Consider the following 17,072-nt stretch of genomic DNA (forward strand, 5'->3'; position numbering starts at 1 on the left):
AGAAAGGGGCATAATGATTTAGAACAGGGTATTTCGGGATGCCTCACACTTTTTGGCTTTTGCTGTTTGCAGCTACTTTTAAAATGACCAGGTCGAAATGATCCACCTACATTAAAAGACTCCTGATCGCCGTATATATATATATATATATATATATATATATATATATATATATATATATATATATATATATATATATATATCATTTCCGGACCTCCTTATATACTATATTTTATATATATAGACATATATATATACTAGCGTGTTAAAGAAAATATATACTAGAAACATTTTGAAAATAACGTAACATGATTGTCAATGTAATTGTAACTGTAACTGTTATGAGTGTTGCTGTGATATAGATATATATATATATATATATATATATATATATATATATATATATATATATATATATATATATATATATATATATACATATACACACTCACCTAAAGGATTATTAGGAACACCTGTTCAATTTCTCATTAATGCAATTATCTAATCAACCAATCACATGGCAGTTGCTTCAATGCATTTAGGGGTGTGGTCCTGGTCAAGACAATCTCCTGAACTCCAAACTGAATGTCAGAATGGGAAAGAAAGGTGATTTAAGCAATTTTGAGTGTGGCATGGTTGTTGGTGCCAGACGGGCCGGTCTGAGTATTTCACAATCTGCTCAGTTACTGGGATTTTCGCACACAACCATTTCTAGGGTTTACAAAGGATGGTGTGAAAAGGGAAAAACAGTATGCGGCAGTCCTGTGGGCGAAAATGCCTTGTTGATGCTAGAGGTCAGAGGAGAATGGGCCGACTGATTCAAGCTGATAGAAGAGCAACTTTGACTGAAATAACCACTCGTTACAACCGAGGTATGCAGCAAAGCATTTGTGAAGCCACAACACGCACAACCTTGAGGCGGATGGGCTACAACAGCAGAAGATCCCACCGGGCACCACTCATCTCCACTACAAATAGGAAAAAGAGGCTACAATTTGCACAAGCTCACCAAAATTGGACAGTTGAAGACTGGAAAAATGTTGCCTGGTCTGATGAGTCTTGATTTCTGTTGAGACATTCAAATGGCAGAGTCAGAATTTGGCATAAACAGAATGAGAACATGGATCCATCATGCCTTGTTACCACTGTGCAGGCTGGTGGTGGTGGTGTAATGGTGTGGGGAATGTTGTCTTGGCACACTTTAGGCCTCTTAGTGCCAACTGGGCATCGTTTAAATGCCACGGGCTACCTGAGCATTGTTTCTGACCATGTCCATCCCTTCATGACCACCATTTACCCATCCTCTGATGGCTACTTCCAGCAGGATAATGCACCTTGTCACAAAGCTCGAATCATTTCAAATTTGTTTCTTATACATGACAATGAGTTCACTGTACTAATATGGCCCCCACAGTCACCAGATCTCAACCCAATAGAGCATCTTTGGGATGTGGTGGAACGGGAGCTTCGTGCCCTGGATGTGCATCCCACAAATCTCCATCAACTGCAAGATGCTATCCTATCAATATGGGCCAACATTTCTAAAGAATGCTTTCAGCATCTTGTTGAATCAATGCCACGTAGAATTAAGGCAGTTCTGAAGGCGAAAGGGGGTCAAACACCGTATTAGTATGGTGTTCCTAATAATCCTTTAGGTGAGTGTACATAAAATATATGTGGTCATACCTTGCATCACTGAATAACCTTTATGGCACAATAAAAATTAAATACATTTATGGTTACTACAGTATTTGCATTTAATAATCTTCATGTGGGAAAAGGCTGACTCACATAAATAAGTAGAGCTGGATAATGCAGTCACGGAGGTAGCAAATTTCCTCATGTTTGGGTACTTTTCCTCTGTGAGTAAGTTCCACAACTGTCCAAGAGCACCAGATTTCAGCTGAATATCATCCTCCAGTTTTAGGTGAAACAGTGTTGCAATTTTTGATGCATGTGAATCACCCTCAACATCTTCCCTAAATGTATAGCACTTAAATGTAGCTATTGGCTCAAGTAAAGCTGAGTCTTGAAACCGTCTGTCAAAGTCTGACAGGCAATTTTCTATCTGCTCTTTGTAGCGAATGCTGTCAAGTTGCGCACACACCTTCCATTGCATCTCCAGCTCTGACGCGAGGTTTTGGATGTTCCCCAAATCAAGGCGCTGCATCTTTGAGGACAGATGTTGCAGTTTTTGTTTGAAAGCATTAACTGAGCTAATCATATTCTCTTTTTCTTGCAGCTGTAAATTAAGCTAATTCTACATGTTGGTAAGATCGTAAAAAAAATGCCAAGTCTACTGGCCATTGATCGTTATTAAGTTGCTTGTATTCTGCATGTTTAATGACAAGAAGAAACTCCTTTTTCTCCGGCCAGGGGTCTTGAAATCTCAGCAGGAATTTCTCCCTAGCCATCTGTCTCAACGAAGACATCTTTTATCATCTCTCCATCTTGGAAGGACTTTTTATGCTTAATGATCGAGTGACTATTCCGGAACAATGCTTCGGTGTGTCTGCCTTTGCTTTTGAAATCAGTCGAGTGAAAAATGACGGCTGTCCGATTAACTGCAATTTTAGTTCCCTCTCCCTTCCGAAAAGTGATCTGAGAAAGAGAAAGAAGTCTGTTTTGTAGTTTTTATGAACAGTTCAAAAGTGCCTTTCCACATTTTCCTACTTTGGAATAGCAATGATAGATTGACAGATCAGACAAACGCACTTCGATTGTGACACTGTGAGAAAAAAAATCCTCTTCCAAGTCCACATCCAGCCCATACCCTCCCCAAAGATTTTTTTTTTTTTAAATCCCTTCTTTAGTTGATATAAATTGGAAGGCTAACTAGATCACAGCCAGAGTTTTGCAGTAACTCGTGCGTGCGGGATGACCAGTGTGTTAGAAGAAAATAGATCTCAGACTGTCTGCCCTGTATGTCAATCAAATGGCAAATGCCATAGGGAAGATATATAGACTAACGATTAAAAAAAAAATGTTTTGAATGCAAAGCATTCTACCAGTCGATCACAATCGACGTATTGGGCACCCCTGATTTAGATGGTCACTGATATAGTCCGGTTTAAGGCCATTTAAAGCGTTGTAGGTTATTAATAGAATTTTATATTCAATCCTATAAGACACAGGGAGCCAGTGAAGGCGAAGCAGGATGGGTGTGATGTGCTCACTATTGCTGGTTCGAGTAAGGACTCTTGCAACAGAGTTCTGAATCATCTGGAGCTGTGATATAAGATTAGAAGGGGCACCTGCCAGCAGTGAGTCCTAATAATTGATGCGGGATGTGATAAAAGCATGGACAAGTTTCTCAGCATTAGAAAAGGAGTGGAATGAGTGAACATAGTATATGTTACAAAGGTGAAAGTAAGAAAGGTTCTTAATGTGATTTATGTGGGTGGAATAAGAAAGGGAGGAATCAAAAATGTCACCAAGATTCCTTGCATCAGAAGAAGGTCTGATGAGATCACCGTCAAGTAGCGCTTTAGTACGAATTTGCAGGAGTTCAGTTTTGTTGCAATTTAATTTTAAAGAGTTCTGCTCCATCCAGGTTTTAATTTCACTGAGGCAAGTTGTGAGCTGAGAAAACTCTGATGAAATTGCACTTTTGACATTGAAATAGAGTTGAGTGTCATCTGCAAAAAAATGATAACCCAGTCCATAGCTATGAATAATATGGCCAAGGGGAAGTATATAAATGCAGAAGAGAAGAGAGCCGAGGACAGAGCCCTGAGGAACTCCTTGTGTGACTGACGTTGAGCTTGATCTGCTGTGGCCAAGACTAACAAACTCTTGCCTATCAGTCAGATAAAACTTGAACCACTGGAGGGCACTGCCAGAGATACTAAGCATGTTCTCCATTCTGGACATTAGAATGTCATGTCTGACAGTGTCAAATGAGGTCTAACAAAATTAATATGCTGGTTTGTCCAGAGTCTACTGCCATAAGCAAATCATTAGTTACCCAAAGAAGAGCAGTTTTACTGCTGTGCTATGCCCTGAAACCAGACTGATAGGGTTCCATCTAATTATTAGTGGTCAAGTAATTGGTGAGCTGGGAGGCTACAACATACTCTAGAACTTTTGACAGAAAAGGTGAGTAATAGGCCGAAAATTGTTAAGATCGTCACCATCAAGACTAGAGTTTTTTTAACATGGGGGTTACAGAAGCGATTTTAAAAATGGCTGGCACAAACCCATTGTCGAGGGATGTATTAATTATTGTAACAGTCGGGATTATGGCATGAAGGCAGGATTTAAGAAGTGTAGTGGGGATGGATGTCCAGTACACAAGTAGTTGGCCTCACCTTACAAAGCAGGTCAATAACAAATGCTGATGTGACTGGTGAAAATTTAGAAAAGGAGCTGGATAGAGTGGGAAGACAGGGAAGGATATAAATGGATGATGGATTTATGTTAGTTGAAATATTTAGATCTTTAATCTTATTGTGGAAAAAGACGAGGAATTTTTCACAGACTTCAGTAGAGGAGGTAACTGGGCCAGATGTAGGTTTAAGTAATTTATTAACTACAGAGAACAAAACCCTTGGGTTATCATAGCCACTTTCAATCATTCTGCCATAATTTTGTGCTCTTGGCTGCAGGTAGTGCATCTCTGTATGCCCTTAGATGGTCAGAGAAAGCCTGGATGCGAACAGTGAAGTCAGTCTTATGTGACATTCTCTCAAGGTGTTAGCCACTTGCTTTCATAGATCGTAGCTCTGAATTATACCATGGAGCTGAACGCTTAAAGGAAACCTCCTTTTGTTTTAAAGGAGCTGTTTTATCGAGTGCTGAATGAAGGGCTGAGTTATAGTGGTCAACAGACTATCTAGTGTTGATGGAATAGGTGAAGACAGAAATGGATCCAGCAAGAACAGAGGGATAGATATTTTTAACCTTTCGGAAAGAAATTTGACATTTACAGGTAAGAAAGTACAGTAATAAGATACAAGGTAATGAGACAGTGAAAAGCACTGCTTTATGGTCAGAGAGTCCTAAATCATTGCTATAGGTGATGCCAAAAGATAATCCAGATGTGCAGATCAGGTCCAGTATATAACCACCAGAGTGGGTGGGAAAATCAACATGCTGCACCAAGTCAATACAGTCTAGTAAGGATAGGAATTTATTTCTCAGTTTACATGTAGTAATGTCAATATGGATGTTGAAATCGCCAAGAAAAAGTATTCTCTGGGAAAGTGAACTTAAGTGGGTTAATAATTCAGTCAGATCAGATAAAAAAAGACACATTATATTTCGGGGGACGATAGACAACAATAAGTGAGACAGGACCAGATTTTGTTATTAACTTAAGAGCCAGACACTCGAAAGACAATAGACTGTCAATGGTGATTCTTTTGATGCTTAACTTCGATCTAGCAATTACTGCTACTCCTCCGCCTTGTCTTGAGCTGCGAGGCTCCGTTAAGTGAATACATCCAGGTGTGGTCACCTCCATAACAGATGTAAAATCATTTGATTTTTGCCAAGTTTCTGTTAAGCATAGCAAGTCAAGGTGTGAGTCTGTAATGAATTCTGATAGCACCAGTGCTTTGCCATTAAGATATCTTGAGTTAAACAGTGCAATATTAGCCGATGTGGGTTCATGGTGCGCAGATCCATGACCAGAGTTTATTTTAACATATTGCAGATTTGGCACGGACACTCCTATTTCCAAAGCCATGAGTAGGACAGCATATTCCTAAGCAAATGCTGCCGATGAACTTTTCGCGACCTGATCCGCGATGTCAATATTTCGGGCTCCGCACAATACCATTGTCTTTTAGGACATTCCAGTCTGACCATTTGCTCTGGACAAACTGTTTAATATGAAGGAGTTTGTCATGAGAGTATTTAAGCATAATAGAGAGCAATACTTATCTGATAGTAGCAGAGAAGCAGCACAGCACAGCATAGAGTAGGTGAGACGGGAGGATCGGGTGGCGCAGATGAGCGGCAAGCAGCAGAAAAAGCATAGTAGGAGATATTACAAAATGCACATGAAGATACCAAAAATTCGGTGGTTCCAACATACAGCCACATACATATAACACTGGGTATTACAGACGGGATCGCCCAGAGCCACATCCAGCTGGGTGTAAACCTCAGATCATTTGTTAGTCATTAAGCACGTATAGAAGGAATCAAGAACAATCCAGTGTATAAATTATAATCAAGAAGACAGGCCATTCCTGACTCATAGATCGTCACGGAGCAAAGAAATGTCCATGGGCTTATCCAGTGTGTCACAGAAATATGTGGATGTCCCCGAGGCTGCAAACCCAGTCATGGCAAAGTCCATAAAAGTAAATCCAAATCAACAAAGTTCAAGTCAATTGCATCCATGAACTCTACAAACAATAAAAAGTGAACAATTGCAAAAAGTTTAAGTTTAACGCAAATTTTAACAGAAAGTGTTGATAACAGGGAAGAGCTGCAGCAACATACGTGCGCCAGCGTCCCCTCCACAGTAATTTCGTTAATGAACAATATGTGGTTAATTTCAGTGTATTAATTGATAAAGCCGCATCAGGGATGTGAATCTAAAAAAGACAGGGAAACCACACTGGAACTAAAGCACTGCTTTGATGCTGGGTGCCGGCAGTTTGCAAAACTGAGCGGAGAACTTGCGTACGGCAGACATTTAGCTGGCAAGAAAATGTGCATGCTTTTACAGCAAGTTTAGGTTTTATACATCGCGATGTGAGCGTGGAAACATTTCTGTGTGTACACACCGTTTATACATGAGGCCCCAGGACTTTAACACAGTCCCTTCTAGCCATGAGGACCAGCTAAGCATCGTGTTGTACAAAGTTTTTTATTCTACATTTTGTGATCAGTCTACTGGCACCTCTAAATTGGTATGGTTTGATTAAATGTGGGGAAGCACAAGATTGTGAATAAACTAGCACCACATCCAGGGTGGGTTCTTGTCTTGCTTCTTTATTTTCTTTTAAGAAACGAGACATAATAACAAATAAAACCCAATCATGTATAAATACCATGACAATTGCAACAGTATATTTCAGAGATACACCATGAAAATTAACAATCAACCTTGACCCATCAAAGAGAGCTATATGGTTAATCAGCACCATTAATAATGGTTCTTTATATAGAAAAATGCACCAAATAAGATTTAAAGGTATAGCACGGGTCGGTATGTGTACTTCAAAATTACATTAATGAATTTTTGACAAGTTCTTAAAAACTTCTGAACACATTCTCATGGAGAGAATCTGAGATAACAGAGAGCAGTTCTTTCCCACCAAGTTATCTCCTACTAATCAGTATTCATTCAGTTACACAAAATAAATCTTTGTGCAAGTAGTGTGGTATAAGATACTGCAACCAATTTTTATCCTATCGGTTTTTAACCCAAATATTGCTGTTAACACTGCAGGATTTATTTTAAATCAAAGGCAATCTAAAGAGCTATACAAATTAATTTTGAACAAAATAAGTGTACAACATTCCCAGAACATGTAACATAGCATACAGACATTTCATGTCACTGCTGAAAGGTTTACCTTTGCTCTGTGTACATTTTTTGCAATTTTAAAGTCAAAAAATTTTAAAGTGAAAAATGAACAATTTCTGAATTATGGTATTCTTGGTACATACTGTACTGAATTAGAAAGTATTTTATGAATGGGTGTATACCATTCCTCTTCTGAAATTTTAATTGTCAAGATCCCTGTCCCATCATTCTCTAAGATCATTAAGGGGTAAGCTCCTTAAGATTTTTTTTTAATATATTCTGGAGATGATGTCTTAATTTTCATCCAGACTAACCAGCATCACCTTAGGAATGAATATGGGTAAAAGATGAAGGAAGTGGGGCAGGTTTATTTTAGCAGAAGTTTCTAATTAGTGTATAAAAATGTGTCACTGGAAGATTACTTTGGTTACAACATGTACCTAGTATTAAATTTAATCCTGCAACCAAATCATTATGCTGCAATGTTTTATCCCTTGTGGACTTGGCCCGGACACAGACAGTTGGACATGTTGTTCTTCAACCACCACACGTTTATTATACAAATATTTACAATATTTTGGTCACTCAGACCCTGTTCAAATAAGTGCACACACCCCAATACTCAGTCCTGGCCTCAGAATGCCTTTCTTCGGGCCGCCTCCACACCTCTCTCATGCCTTGTCCTGCTTCCACCTGACTCCAGCCTTGAATGAAGGGAGATGGCCCCTTTTATATACTCCCGGACGAGCTCCAGGTGGTTCCCGGCATTTCCCTCTTGGCCACGCCCCAGCGTGGCGGAAGTGCCAGCTATTCTCCCGGGAGCTCTCCGGGTGTCCTCCTAAATCTTCCCCCCAGCACTTCCTGGTGTGGCGGAAGTGCTGAGGTCACAAGTCCCCAAGGCATTGGGGCGCCTCCTGGCGGTGACCACAGGCCCCTACAGGGTGGGGCTTCCATGCCCTAAACCCGTGGCCCCCAAAGCAACCAGGAAGGCGGCCCCCACGTGATCCCAGATGGGCACACGCCCACTTCCGGTCCTCCAAGGTGTCCCGGCCAGGTCGTCGCCCCTGGCATCTGCGACACTCTGCATAGTCTTGCTATTTTTTTCAGACAATTAACAGTGGTTCCATGACTCAGTGAAGCACAGTGAGTTTCAAATGACTGTATTTGAAGATTAAATTAGGTGATTCTGCATTTCCATTAGTGGGTTTGTGTTTGAAGCTTTTACTCAGGATGTTTTCAAAAGAAAGAAACGGATTGCAGTTTTTTTTTTCTTTGTCTAAAAAAGTTGCATTCATTTAGAGTAATACACAAATATATTTATTTGATGCCAAGCAGTAAAAGTTTCAGACTCTCCAAAGTGAACTCTTTACTAAACTATTCTTGACTATGATATAAAAAAATCTGTCTTTTGTCAAAGATTTCTGTACTTCAGTAGTTTAAATCGGGTCTTATTAGCTCTTAGGAACATCTATTCAATGTGTTGCAAAAGAATACAGTTCTGATTTACAGCTTCTGTCACTTTACATCTTCTAACTCCAAAGAAATAATCATTAGTATTGTATATGAAATGTCCAAATATCACATAAACACTGTAACCATCTATCCACTTTCTTCCATTTTTGTGTTCTTTTATAATGAGGTCACAGGGAGTAAGAATCTATCCTAGCAGTACTGGGCAAAATACAGGAACCAGCCTTGCAGGGGTTTTCAGCCCACTTAGATATACCCCGAATACTTTAATTACCTCCCATATACTAGACATGTAAAGAACATGCAAAGGCCACATAAACAGAGACCAGGCTGGAATTTAATTCTGGTACCTAGAATCAGGAGGCAGTAGCACCAATAACTGTACCGCAATGTTACCCCATAACTAAAATAGCCTTTACATTTAGCATTTACTAGTTTGTATACTCTCTTTGTTTTCGAATAGGTTCCTTTAATAGTATATGATTCAAGTGGATTGGTCTCTAGTGAGTGTTGGACTTACAATCCCCATAGCCAGGCAGGCAAACAGACAGTGGTTTAAGTCCAAAGACAGAAATATAGCTTTTTACAGAAACTTTACACCAGCCAAATACACATGAACAATAACAGAGAAAAAAAACTTGTGACTTACCAATAAGAAAGCAGTTTAAGTTAGGCGCTATTAAGTTTTACTAAGGCCTATTACTTAAGGATTCAGAAATTTTCTTGTTTCTTGTAAACCTTAATTAGACGTTTATCCCCATGGAACAAGTACATGTATTATCTAGCTATGTTTCTATATATTTGTGGAAACTACTTTGGTTTGCAGATTTTTTTCTGTATTGAAAGTTTATTCCTCAGTACTGCAGCTAGTAGCACACAATTTTAAATCTATTAAGTGCACAATATTCAATGTATATACAATCTAACAGTGTAGAAGCCATGTTACCCATCTTTATTTAAAAACTAACTATAAATGCTTGCTTTTGATAAACATTGGAACCAACGGTATATGCTCATAGGCTGAAAGTACCTAGTGCCATAAAATGTGATATTTTAATTTTTTTGTTTACTTTTATGACGATGGGGAAAAAGAGCATGGTGAATGGTGATCATCTTCTCGTTAGCATTTACTTCTCGAGCAAAACTAACTTGATCTTCGATCATTGACTTCTAATCTGCACACTTCTTTATCCAACAGGTATGCGATTGGTGTAAACATATACGTCATACGAAGGAGTACCTGGATTTTGGAGCTGGAGAAAGACGTCTTCAGTTCTGCAGTGCGAAGTGTCTCAACCAATACAAAATGGACATTTTCTATAAAGAGACTCAGGCCAATCTTCCAGCTGGCCTCTGTAATCCTGGACATCCTCCAATGGAGAGTAAGCCTGAAAGTAGTGCTGTGCAATTACTGACACCTGAATCATGGAACAATCCATTGGGAGACTTGAGAAGGAAAGCTTCATCTCCTGGGATGACATTGGTTAGCCACAACCAAACACCTGGGCCCTCAGGGACTACACCAACATCTCCCTCTGAACCTGCTGTCATTTGTTCCTCTGCCAAAATACCCACGCCAGGACCTAAGCCCCATGAGAGTCCAACACTTCCGCCACCAGTACCTATTCCTCCTCCACCAATAGGGGTCCCACCTGGAAGTCCTCCAGTGGTTATGACAAATCGGGGTCCTATGCCTTTGCCATTCTTTATGGAACATCAAATGATGCAGCAGATCCGTCCTCCTTTTATCCGAGCCCCCCATACCCCAAGTCCGAATAGTCCTTTATCCAATCCCATAATTCCAGGAATAGGCCCACCACCATCTAGAAGTATAGGCCAAACTTCAAGCCCCATGCACAGGCCAATGCTTTCACCACATATTCATCCACCGTCTACTCCAACAATGCCAGGAAATCCACCTGGTTTAATACCACCTCATCCAGGAGCTCCAATGCCAGGGTTACCTTTCCCACCAGTAAACATGATGCCAAATGGCCACATCCCAATGCCACAGATGATGAACTTTAGTGTGCCATCACTTGCTCCTTTGGTGCCACCCCCAACCCTATTGGTGCCATATCCAGTTATTGTCCCACTCCCAGTTCCAATCCCTGTTCCCATTCCCATTCCCTTTAACTCAAAGTCCTCCAGCAGTGACGGCATCATTCCAAACGCATCACCTGAATGTGGTGAGTCCAAGGAGACCAAGTTTGTCTCGCCCGAATCCCATGGTGATGAAAACTCCAAACAAGGGTCTTCAAAATCCACTGAATCAACTCCAGCTTTGACTGGGCATTCTTCTAAGCAATCAGTTCTTCATGAAAGGAGCAGAAGTGAAGTTGTTGATTTGACTGTCAAGCCAGAAAGTCCAATAAAAGCCAAGCTTAGCCACATAAATTCTTCAGTCTTCTCACCAGATGGTGTTATAGATTTAACGGTAGGTCGACGGTCTAGACTTCAACATGTAATCCAGAGAGCAGTGCAGAATGTGCAAGTGAAGGAAGAAGCTGAACCCCATAGTGTCCTCAATCTTGCCTTTCTCGGAAGAGACAGACTGGACAGCAACTGTATAGACAACTGCAGTCCTCTGGAAGGCATGACACTGCCTTGCAGTGATCCTACACTTTGTGCTGCTGCACCACAAACACAGCAGCATAATCAACAGCAACAATTTATTCTAAGCAACACAGGGACAGAGTCCATTCCTGCAGCCATGTGCAATGTCATTGTAAATGGCACAAAGACTACTGAGGCTGCCAGTAAGAGTGTTTCTTCAGAGCATCGTCCAGAACTTCATAAGACATCTCAGCACTCAGAAGAAACTACGGTCAATGAATTGGAGTCAGTGAAGGAAAACAACTGCACAGGGGCCTCTGGCTTTCAACTGGAGCTGGACACAGGTAAGAAGGCTTCATCAGAAGACTCTCTAGGTGGTGGGGAAAAGCAGGACCCCAACCTAAACAATCCTGCCGATGAGGACCATGCCTATGCCCTTCGCATGCTGCCCAAGGCAGGCTGCATCATCCAGCCCGTGCCAAAGCCTGCAGATAAGACTGCCATTTCACCCTGTATAATCTCAGCGCCCCTGCTCAGCGCAGGACCAGAGGACATTGAGCCACCATTAAAGAGGAGGTGCCTACGAATTCGAAATCAGAACAAATAAAAGGTTGGTCTCCTTACCTGGAAAGTGGTTTTGGCCCAATGGATTCCAGAGGGAAAGGGAAGGGATGGTGGGAGTGAAGTCATTTCTCTTTTAATGCTCTAAGCATAGATTGCCAAACCAATCTTAAAAATAAAGGATAAAGCATATCCGGTAAACACGTTGGTGAACGAAGGATAATTCCCCATTGTGGTTTTATTCATTTTTATCTGCTTTTTCACTTCTGTTCTAGCATTCTCCATTCCAGACACAGAAGAAATAATATTATTAACAAGGCTTTATCCTATAAAATGCAATACAAAGGAAGAAAGCAAACACTTGACAGAGTATTTGTAAACTACAATTATTGAAAAAACACAGAATTGATTGACATTTTGCAGTTCTCTTCTATTTTAAAACATCGTGCATTAACTGAAAGCAAGTTATGCAGTTTTGATACAAGTCCCCTTGCTGCTGAGAGTTTACAATGGGCATTGAGTCCTTGCATTTTTAATAAACCATGTATTACTCTCTTACAAAAATAAATAAGGAAAAACATGCAAGAAATTAAATAAATAAAAAATAAACAATACAGAAACTAAACACATAAAATCAATCAACTAATTCAGCTAGGAAGAAAAATTGTATATTTCACCTCACTCAAGTTAGAGGCACTTTATACATTGGACAGAAGTAAACTGCTAATTATTTACCCCCCTGTAGCTGATATAATGACAGAGTTAACCAAAACCTGGATAGAGTTTTTGCTTCTGGTCACTTACAGTTCAGTATTTAAAAGCACTGCCATAATGTTACAACAAAGACAGCAGAACGGCTGTGTGCACCTATGTTTTACACTTCAAGAGAGACATCATTTAATACAAAATATAAAACAACAAATGCAGTTAAATATCATTTTGCCAGCATTTTTCATTTGTGACAATTCAGACTTTGCTCACAGAGTTCAAATAAAAAAAGCATAGTAAGATGGGCAAAATACTTGTGGTAAAAGATAACCTGATATATTATGAAATTAACATGATACCAGCTCCACACCAAAACTGCAGTATTGTAACAGGTTTTTTTCATGGAAACTGCCAGTCTACAATGCCACTTTTCCACTAACACCAGAAATCATAAAATTATAATAAGGCTGACAGCCTTATACCAGATGTTTTTTCCCCCTATTACACCCAAGAACATTAAAACCCACATTATTTATACATTAACAAAGGTATGTTAAGTAAGACTAAAAAAAAAGTACTGAAATATGAGAATTAACATTGCAATTCCTCCCATATTTTCTATTTGGGTAAGTACATACATATTATCTTATTTTTTAACCCTATATAATACATTGCAAATGATGCCAATTTCTTACAAATTCTGTTATTTGCCTAAATGTTGCACATTATTATGGATTTAATATTCAAGTCATACTGAACTATGTCATCACTCCAACCAGCTTGCACTTTGCCTATAGTCCATTTTATAGCAAAAGGTTTGCATGATACAAAATTAACCAAATCAACTAAAGTAATTAAAAATGACACTCAAAGCAATAGTACCTCATCTATGGCCTTTTGATTTGTACGATAATACAGGCTGAAACCAGTCAGCGACTACAATATCCCATCTTCACTTTTGAAAGCATTCCAATCAATCAGAGCTCCTTTTATGGAGCAAGACTTAGGAGAGTGATACTTAAAAAGTGGTTGTAAGGACCTTCTTAAAAATTAAATGCAGGCAACATAGGAAATAGGCATAGTCTAGTTCCTAAAAAAGAGCAGCATTAAATAAAGTTACAAGCTCTTTGCATATCTACCACGTGTTCCCTTGCTCATCCCAAATTCTAATTCAGATATATATTTTTTTTTAATCACAGAGGCCATTACTCCCTGCTTTATAAACTGTTAACCATGACATCATTTAGCTCATACATCAGTTTTCCTTTCACATAGACATTTGTTCTCAAATTCATTTTCTTTGCAAAAAGGGTTTAATCATAAAGGTAACTTTTCTCATATGAAAATTAATGGCTTGTTGGCAAAGCTTTTAGGATGTTAATAGGTTTTAATGGATTATTTTTAAAACAAAATGGCAGTTTTCCTTTATCAAGAAGCCTTAGAAATGACACCAAGAACATGGCTAATCTATACATTTGTTCTAAGTGAAAATAATCTATGCTTGGACCTTATCTTTGGGTTATTCTGCCTAACTCTGTGACCTTTTTTGGCTATAGGGAATCTCCTACTCCTTCCTCTGACCATCAGTTGAACGTACACATAAAAAAGTATGTTCTAAACTGCACTTAACCCTTCTGTCTCTGCCATTCTTCCCACATAAACTGAGTGGCAGCCAATGCAAATTAGAGGAACTCTACAAGACCTTCAGATTCCCTTATGTACATTTATGCATGCTGTCGCATACGTATTCATGTATTTTAATGACACAATTCACAGAAGTCACCCATAAGGAAGTGCACATACTGTACTATACATATTGTAAGAAAAGCACATTTCTGAACACATGGTTAATTAAAATGGCTAAAAACAGTGATCAGATTCTATTGATATGTCTTTTCCAAAGCCAGTGTGTATATTAAGATTTATGTTAGTTTTCAAAAAACAGAGTGACCGACTACCTGGCAAATAATTCAGTTGAGTACTTTGTTGCCAATTACTTGTTAAAATGTTATCAAGATTTTTTTTGATGTATTTGTTATTACTGAACCTAAATACATATTAGTTAAGGAATATTCATTTCCCAGTTAAGATGCCTAAGTGACTGTTAAAAATGTTCCTGAAAAAAAGATGTGCATACGGACCTGTCTGAATGTCTGTTTTTGTCTGTCTACCAGTCTGCTTTTTCATTAAAACAGTTTATTGTGCATTTGTAGATTTTTTTTTCTTTTCTGAGCCTTTCCATTACATTGTTGCTAATGGCAAATAATAGGCTGCAACGGTCATTATGTTTTATCAACTCCTGCTGCACATTTCATAGTTCTTCATAGTGTTTCTGAAGGACAGCCAGTGCAGCTTGTTTACTCTGCCATGAAAGCCTATAGATGTTAGGCAATATTCCTTTTGTTACTTAAATAACCTACTCACCCCAACTATGGACAATGAAACTAAACCTGATATTCTTAAAGGTAGCTTTATGTTTGTTTTATAAATTCAGATGTATTACAAAGCTTTTAAGGTATTCATCTACATTATAAAACACTTACAACACAAAAACCACCAATAAATGAGATTGGAATTACACGTTGTAAATATTTAGATAACAGAATTTCTTTCAAACTAGGAGTGCAGAAGCCTATCAATGCACTGCATGTCTGTATCAGGAATTGCTAAAAATGAAAAAAGGAAAGGCTATATTAATGATCTAAAATAAAAAGGATATTACATGTACAAGGCTTCAATTATGGATGTTTGCCTGTGTGAAGAAAGAGACATAGGATACAACATGGCATATGAGAAAAAAGGAAAAAGCATGGAAAAAATGGTGGAGAAGTAGAACAAAAATCTGTTAACTGATAGTGCAGAAGTATAAACAATTAATGGGTTAGAATGAAAGAACTGTGTAGGGAGAAACACTAAGCAAGAGAGCAAGCATAGCCACCAATGTTTTTCTTTTATACCACAGCAGTCTTTGAATCACAGTAAAATTACACATTGAGGAAATCAGTTATATTGTATTATATGCTTCTCTTTTTTCTTCTTTCCTTTTATAAGCTGCATTTCAGCTGTTAACCATTGTAGTCTACTTTATTATCATGTAACACAGTAAACCAACAGTCAGCGTGAAACCTAATTTATAGTTAAGATTTCAATTTCATGTAGATGCTGATATCAAGTAACTACACAAACAGAAAATTATGTTCAAAATAAATTATGCATGGTAAAGTAGGCCTGTGCCAGTTTTTAGTTAACTGAATAACTGTGGTGACACACCACTAGGACAGTAATAAACAATATTTTTTTAGGTATGAAAAGCACCTAATGCCGTTGACATGTCTGTCTGTCCACAGGAAAGCTCAGCTCCCAGTGGACTGATAGTATTGAAATTTCAAACATTTGTCCTTGAAGGAAATTTGTTAAAAATGTTTAACTGTCTTTGAGATGCTTGCAACAGGGCACAGTACAAATTTTAGAAATATTAAAGACTAATTTAAAAACATTGGCAAATGTATGAAATAGTCTGCCTTGAAACACAAACATTATGTGAAACTTCAATTATTGGTTACTTCTTGAAATTTACATCCAGAGTGATTACTTCTTGCATGCTCTGTATTTTTTCACTTCTACTAGTCTGTGACAGCAAAACAGATCCCCAGCACAAGTCATTAAAGCTGCACCAGAGTCCTGCATGCAGCAGAGACTATGCAGCCCACCACTAGCAGAAGTCTCTGCCACACCAACTCACTTATCCTGCTACTTGAAGTCTTGTCAGGTAAGTTTAATGATTATCATAACAGTAAAAATAACAAATGCTAGCAAGGAAAGCAAAAAAGAAACATGGGTTTTTCAGAAATTAACTCAAAAGGAAAGAAGCTCTGTAAGTGACACCTGGATCGATAAGCATATACCAACTATTTACATTACACGAAAAACAAGCTTACAATTTTTCTTAGTATTACACTGTATTTCTCAAAAAACTAATAGTACTTTTGCACCGATTATTACTGTTGCTATTGTTGTTACTTTTATGCTGGTTAACAGCATTAGAATTTTGTCCAAGTTTGTATATTATGGTGTTTAAAAAAACTATGCATCTTATATAAAAAAAATGCATGTTTCATTAACCCCAAAATCCCTCAAGCAAACATAATAATAAAACAGTTCTTATCATTCAAAACATAGAATAGATTAGTGAGGTATATATCACTGCCACTGCAAATGCTTAGTGTAAACTTTACTAAAAAAAAAAGAAAAATAAATTCTTATAACAGGAGTGGCATGAGGACTTTTTTTT

General features: G+C 38.5%; 1 protein-coding gene across 5 annotated transcripts in view; it reads left to right on the top strand.

Moving 5' to 3' along the window:
• The window catches only part of sobpa (sine oculis binding protein homolog (Drosophila) a), a 506,753-nt gene that overhangs the window by 382,731 nt on the left and 106,950 nt on the right, over nt 1–17,072 (top strand). For 3 of the 5 annotated variants that reach the window (XM_039747881.1, XM_039747884.1, XM_039747885.1), the window contains one exon: nt 10,155–12,297. In XM_039747881.1, the coding sequence (XP_039603815.1) occupies nt 10,155–12,119 (1,965 nt within the window). In that variant the 3' untranslated portion in view covers nt 12,120–12,297. Of the gene's footprint in view, nt 1–10,154; nt 12,298–17,072 lie in introns of those variants that run through there. The other 2 variants (XM_039747882.1, XM_039747886.1) reach the window with 2 other exon arrangements.

This window comes from Polypterus senegalus, chromosome 3, assembly GCF_016835505.1.
Source record: "Polypterus senegalus isolate Bchr_013 chromosome 3, ASM1683550v1, whole genome shotgun sequence".
NCBI classification, from domain to species: domain Eukaryota; kingdom Metazoa; phylum Chordata; class Cladistia; order Polypteriformes; family Polypteridae; genus Polypterus; species Polypterus senegalus.